Source organism: Malaclemys terrapin, chromosome 5 (assembly GCF_027887155.1).
Source record: "Malaclemys terrapin pileata isolate rMalTer1 chromosome 5, rMalTer1.hap1, whole genome shotgun sequence".
Classification (NCBI taxonomy): Eukaryota; Metazoa; Chordata; order Testudines; family Emydidae; genus Malaclemys; species Malaclemys terrapin.
Genome location: NC_071509.1, coordinates 98,157,972 through 98,163,971, shown reverse-complemented (window position 1 = coordinate 98,163,971; position 6,000 = coordinate 98,157,972). Strand labels below are relative to the sequence as shown.

The following is a 6,000-nucleotide window of genomic DNA, read 5'->3' as shown; positions in this document are numbered from 1 at the left end:
AATAGTAAGACAAAGGAAAACTGTCTTAAAAGATACAAGCATACATAAACTTTGACTGTTCTCCTGGTAAGCAAGGAGGGGGGAGGAGGTAAGAAAGGAAGGTCTTGGAGGAAGGAAAGTGACAAGGATATCTGCTTCAAACCTGGATTTTTGCTAAAATCAGGAAGTTAGCTGAAGTGTATAAAGAGAGCCAGGAATCAAAAGGTTGTCAGACACTACCTGATCGTGTTGGAACATGCCATGATGAGAGGGTTTTCCCTAGGTCTGGCCTATTTGTAAGTATATTGATCACATGCTTATGAATACTTTGTCAACAAACTCAAACTCTAGCAAAGCAATGCAAGAAACTTCACAGTCCAAGAACCACTTGTTGAAAACATCCTGCCTAAAAAAGAGTCTGCATCAATGGGAGCAAAGAACAGCAAAGAAGCTTGGAGAAAACAGGAACTACCCCTCATCAGTGGTGAGATAAAACGGTAGGAACAATGGTTCCTGCAGGATCTGGGACTGATCCATGTATTGTAGTATATGAAAGTGCATTTTGAATTCAGAAGCCTGTAACAATTGGATCAGTTAGATCAGGGTAGCCAAACTAGGGCCCTGGAGCCCCTGCCGGGGAGCGGGGTCCAGGGTTTGCCCTGCTCCGCATATCCCCCCATCCAACTCCTACACATAGGGTCAGTCAGGGGTCATTGCACACTGTCCCCACCCCAAGCACGGCCCCCACAACTCCATTGGCCAGGAACCACAGCCAATGGGAGCTGCAGTGGCAGCACCTGGAGATGAAGCAATACACAGAGCCACCTGGCAATGAGGTATGCACTGCCTGGGGCCTACATCCCTGTCCCACTCCCAGGCCCCAACCCCCTGCCCTAGTCCTCCAAACTGTGGTCCCAGCCTGGAGCACCTTCCTGCACCCCCAACCCCCAGTCCCACCCCAGACCCCTCACCCCAACTGCCTGCCCCAGCTCAGAGCCCCTCTTACACCCTGAACTCATTTCATGCCCCACCCCAGAGCCCACTCCCCGAGCTGGAATCCTCACCCTCTCCCACACTCCAACCCCCAATTTCATTAGCATTCATGGCCTGCCATACAATTTCCATACCCAGATGTGGCTCTCAGGCCAAAAAGTTTGCCCACCCCTGAGTTAGATTAACCTTTGCAGAAATTGCAAACTTTAGTAATTAGATTTCTTAACTGGAGGCCAAGGCTAAAATATATATTTACGGGCTTCCAGCAGAACATCAATTCCAATCAACAACCTATATCAATGTACTTGGATACATTGATTAATGTGAAAGGATATTTTTAATCACTTTATCTGGTCTAAATACCAGCATTGCCTACAGCTGATGTGGAAATTGGTGTGATTTTTATATTCACTTAAAACAGTGTAAAGTGGACGGTTCTTTCAGCACTCAAACTGACATCTGTATAGTGTTATGCACTCCCGGTTCATACTATCAAACAATGGAAAATATAGTTCAAGCTGCTGAAGCTACCATCCAAGATTACAGAGAAATATGACAATTTAGTTGGTTGGAGACAAATTAAAAAATGGGAATTTCTCACTGCAATCATCTTAAGTGTCGGACAGGGATCTTAGGCATCTTTTTTTAAACCTGGGTGCAAAAGTCATACCTAACAGTCTTAACAATTGTGGAAATTTAAAAATGCTCCTGAAACTACTGTTTGTCACCACTTGGTCACTGACAGGAAAAGATACAAAAAAAAAATACTGATAGCACTAATCTTATAAAAGCAATTGAAGGAGATTTTAGAGGGACTGCATGGCTTAATAGCTTGATGGGGGTACTGTTGCAATATTACTTAAATTAGGGCATAACCTAAACTAGCACCACAGAAGGACAAAGTGAAAACTTAACAGAAAGGTACAGAATATTTCCATTATATAGCTGTTGTAGCTGATACTAAATATACAGGTCATATGATGGGGCTCAGAGATAAAATGATACAATGTAATCTTGCTTGCCTTCCTTATTTTCTACCTACCATATAACACAAGATGCAGATTTCTAATATCAAGCTGTTTGCAAAGAAGCCCGGTAACAGTCTTGCATCAAAATGGTGGAAAGCTCTGAAAGTGAAAATAGGAAAGCTGAAATCAGAATTGGATTCATTTTTAAAGCCCTGCCCTACGGCCGAGCTCACTGCGTATCAGTCCAGCATGGTTTTAGCACAGCCTTTGGATAAGTTTAGTCAAAACTTCCCGAGGAGGCGAGGTGCTGACAAAGCAAATAGGGCCCTGCTGTCGGAGCTAGGACGGCAGATGCAGGCGACCCCAGGAACTTCTATCGACTTCAGTGGGACTCAAAAGAAAAAAGCCAAAGGGCGCTCCCCTGTGAATCGCTTTGCAGACTTGGGGCTTAAATGGGGGAAGCCCAGCGTCTCGGTGCCTCTGAAGACACAACCATTAGTTTAGCTCCTCTCCTGTCAGCGCTGAGTAGGCAAAGTCTTAGTGGGTCGGTCTAACGTCGTAACAAACGGACACGTCAGTGCGCTCAGCTTAACACCACCAAGCGCCTCTCGCTGGGTTGGCGAAAGGAACCTAGTAGCGGGGGAACAGATCTGTTCCTGGAGCGAAGCGAGCCTTGTTTGCATGCCGCGGTGGGTATTCCAGGAAGTGTTTGGTGCTTTCAGGAGCGAGCGTATGGCCCTCCTTACTCCTCTGCGGAGCGCCGCTCCCATGAATCACGGGGTACGGAAGGATCAGGGCAGGCCCGTCCTCTGGCACTGCCGGGCAGGGGCTCGCCGGGCACAGACTGCACCCTACACCTACCGCAGCAACACGCCTCAGAGGAGACGGGATGGGGCTCAATCCCTCCCCTCCCGAAGATGACGCGAGACGCGGCCCGCTGTTTATCTTATCACAGCTGTAGAGCGGGCGGACCCTTGCAACCCGAACGCTATCGGGGGCCGCTACTGGCTGCTCCGCCCTAGAGCGCCGGAAGCACGCGCGGGCCGAAGACGAGGCACGCGCTGCCGGGCTCCGGCGCCGGCCGTTGTGAGGTCATAACGCACTGGAGTGGCCGGAGGCTCCGCCCTACCCTAGCGTTGGTGTTACAGAGGCTGCCTGCCGCTCTCATCCCCCTCCTCGTCCCCGCCGCTGTCTCCGCCCCCCCACAGGCGAGGCAGGGGCCGGGCAGGCCGCGGCGGCTCTGTAAGGGAACAGCCGGGCCGGGAGGAGGGAGCGGCAGAGACGCCCCCCGCCCCGCGGTTCGGTATCAGGCGGGGAGCGGAGCGTGGCAGTTGAACCATCCGCGGTGAATGAGCGACGCCAGCCGCGGGCCGGGCTGGGGGGACGGGGAAGGCTGACAGCGATCCCTTCCCACCCCGGGGGACCTGACGGGGCCGGCGGGCGGCGCCGAGCGGAGAAGACGGCTCCCCAGCGCAGTCGGTCCGTCACCACGCCTGAGCCGCGCAGCTACCGCCTCATCCCCGTTGGAGCCTGGGGGGCCGGCAGCGGCCCGGCCCCTCGGCATGTCCGCAGCCGCCCGAGTGTCCGTAGCGCCCCCGGAGCAGCAGGTTGGCGGGGGCTCGGGACAGACTCGCTCCCGGGAGTTGGTGGAGACGGGACAGGAGCTGCCGGAGCCCAGCCAGGTGCTGCCGCAGGTGGATGAAACCGGGGAGAGCAGCGGTAGCCGAGAGGCGGATCCCCCAGGGCAGGACGAGAAACGGCGGCAGGTGGTGGAGGCCCCCCTGCCTAAGGAAAACCCCTGGATCAGGAGAAAACCTATCCCCAACAGCCCGTCCCCGGCAGCAGCGGACACCCAGCTCGTCCTGCAGGACTCAGGTGTGGGGCGAGGGGAAGGGAGTCGGGCGGGGTTGGGGAGGACGAGCTGGGAGAGCCGCTCCCAGAGTCCGACGGGAAAATAGTTTCGCTGCCGCTGGCTGAATCTGTCCGGGTTGGGAACTGGTTTTTTTTAAACACACTGTCCCTTTGCTGTACAACGTAGCAGCGGTTGCCTTAAATCGCCGGCGCCTCGGCGTGTGTCAGGCCAAGGTATTTGTTTCCAAGAGTCGTCGACGCGTTCACACACACTCATTTTACATGCATGGACAGATTAGGAAAATGAGCGTGGAGAGGTGTGGTCTGTCCCCGTCCTTTTACTCTGGGCAGGGAGGGAGGTGGGCTTAAGAGAGTGGATTTGTAGTCGTATTACAGTTTGCTGGGCCGAACAACCAAATTGAGGTTTAAAACAGGATGATGTCTTTTTATTCCTGAGTTTATGCAAACCATGTGGGTGACTGCGTGAGTGAACTCAAGTGGTTTGCCCGTAATTTAATCCTGTTCTGATTGTTTGAAACCTTTAATATTTAATTTCTTCGCGCTTTAGTTTCTCTTTTGCAAATTCCCAAACTCTGGAGGCTCTTTGTTTAGAAATTTTAGTGGTTCCAAAGTCAGTGCTAAGTATTTTCAACGAAATAAGTTTGGAAGGATATTACCCATAATTCCTTGTAACCCATAAATTTCTTAATACATTTAGATTTTAAACTAGACACCCGATATTTACTCTGGTTATTAAGTATTTTTGCAGTGAATGAAAAGTTACTTAGTTAGAAAAGAGTTACTCTCAAAGTTAATCATGGTATGGAGCTGATGGTAGTAGATTCAGTACTACTGTTTACACTGAGTAAATACTTTTTGTGAATTTCAGGTAGCTCCTCCTTTACCAGCTAGGAGATAGATTATGCTACAGCTTTTAAAGTGCTAGTTGCAAGATTTGGGGATTTCTGAGATGTAGCAGTAGCAAAATAAATATTGTAATGTTTTTACTTCATTTCTCTTTTGCCTCTCAGAGTTGGTAAGACAACTCCCACCTGTTTATGCTCTCTGTATGTGTGTATATATATCTCCTCATTATATGTTCCATTCTATATGCATCCGAAGAAGTGGGCTGTAGTCCACGAAAGCTTATGCTCTAATAAATTTGTTAGTCTCTAAGGTGCCACAAGTACTCCTGTTCTTCTTTTTTTAACAAATAGTAACCCAATTGACTTTTGTAGATCATTTTTATATAATTACGTGATAAAGCACCTGATAAAATCCATGGTTCAAGTTTAAAGTTTTAAAAATTAGTTTTAAATGTAAATATTAATGAAAGCAATTGACTCGGTAGTTTTGGGGATTTCAACTGTTCATTGGTAGCACAGTGTATCGTGCAGACGGTTGCAATGCAAGTTTCCTGATAGATGTGCCTATTTCTTTAAGGTGTAGGGGCTCCCTGTCTGTAGATATAAAGTTATTTCAGTCTTAGTCACTATAGAGTATTTGATTTCTGTGTGCAGATTGCTAGCAGGGGAACTGGATTGAAATGACAAACTTGTTTACCATAAACTGCCATCTTTCAGAGGATAGGAGTTTTCAGTCAGTATCCTCTTGGGCCAGATGCAAACCACTGACATTAAACAGATCTCTATTTCAACTTGAAATTTTTGACACTGGACTGATTTCAGGTACAGCGCTTGTCCCTGAATCCCCCTGCCAATTTTTTGTTGTCTTACAACTGCAATTTAAGTTTTTTGTTTTTTTAAAATAAGTGTGTTCTCCATTTCTGCTGTGTGAAAAAAGATGAAAAAGGGGACTGTACAAACATTGTGGTCAAATACACATATAGGGAGAAGCTGTTTCTGAACCTAACAGTGGACTAATTAGCAAATATCTTTGGTATCAAAAACTGAAACCTTTGCCCAAGTTTAAACATCAAACTTGTAGGCACTCATTGAAGATTGTTGGACATAATTTCTTCTCTGCCTTTTAGTCTGTTCTTTCTTTTATGCAGATTCCCAATTTTTCCTATTTATGTACAGCTTGCAACCTTACAAATATGCGCCACACACACATACATCACCCCCCCCCCCCCCCCCCCCCGGGATATTGGTTGGCCATGAGCACCGGTGTGTACTTGTCGCGTTTCACCTGTCCCTAATGCCTATCCCTTCTGTGGTGTGAGGGAGACCCTGGTGCACGTTTATCT

General features: G+C 48.5%; 1 protein-coding gene across 1 annotated transcript in view; it reads left to right on the top strand.

The window, feature by feature from the left end:
* Positions 1-3,100: 3,100 nt before the first annotated feature.
* Positions 3,101-6,000, top strand: part of LARP1B (La ribonucleoprotein 1B) — a 105,639-nt gene continuing 102,739 nt past the window's right edge. The window contains exon 1 of the mRNA XM_054029770.1: positions 3,101-3,815. Within this exon, the coding sequence (XP_053885745.1) occupies positions 3,503-3,815 (313 nt within the window). The 5' untranslated portion in view covers positions 3,101-3,502. The remainder of the gene's footprint in view (positions 3,816-6,000) is intronic.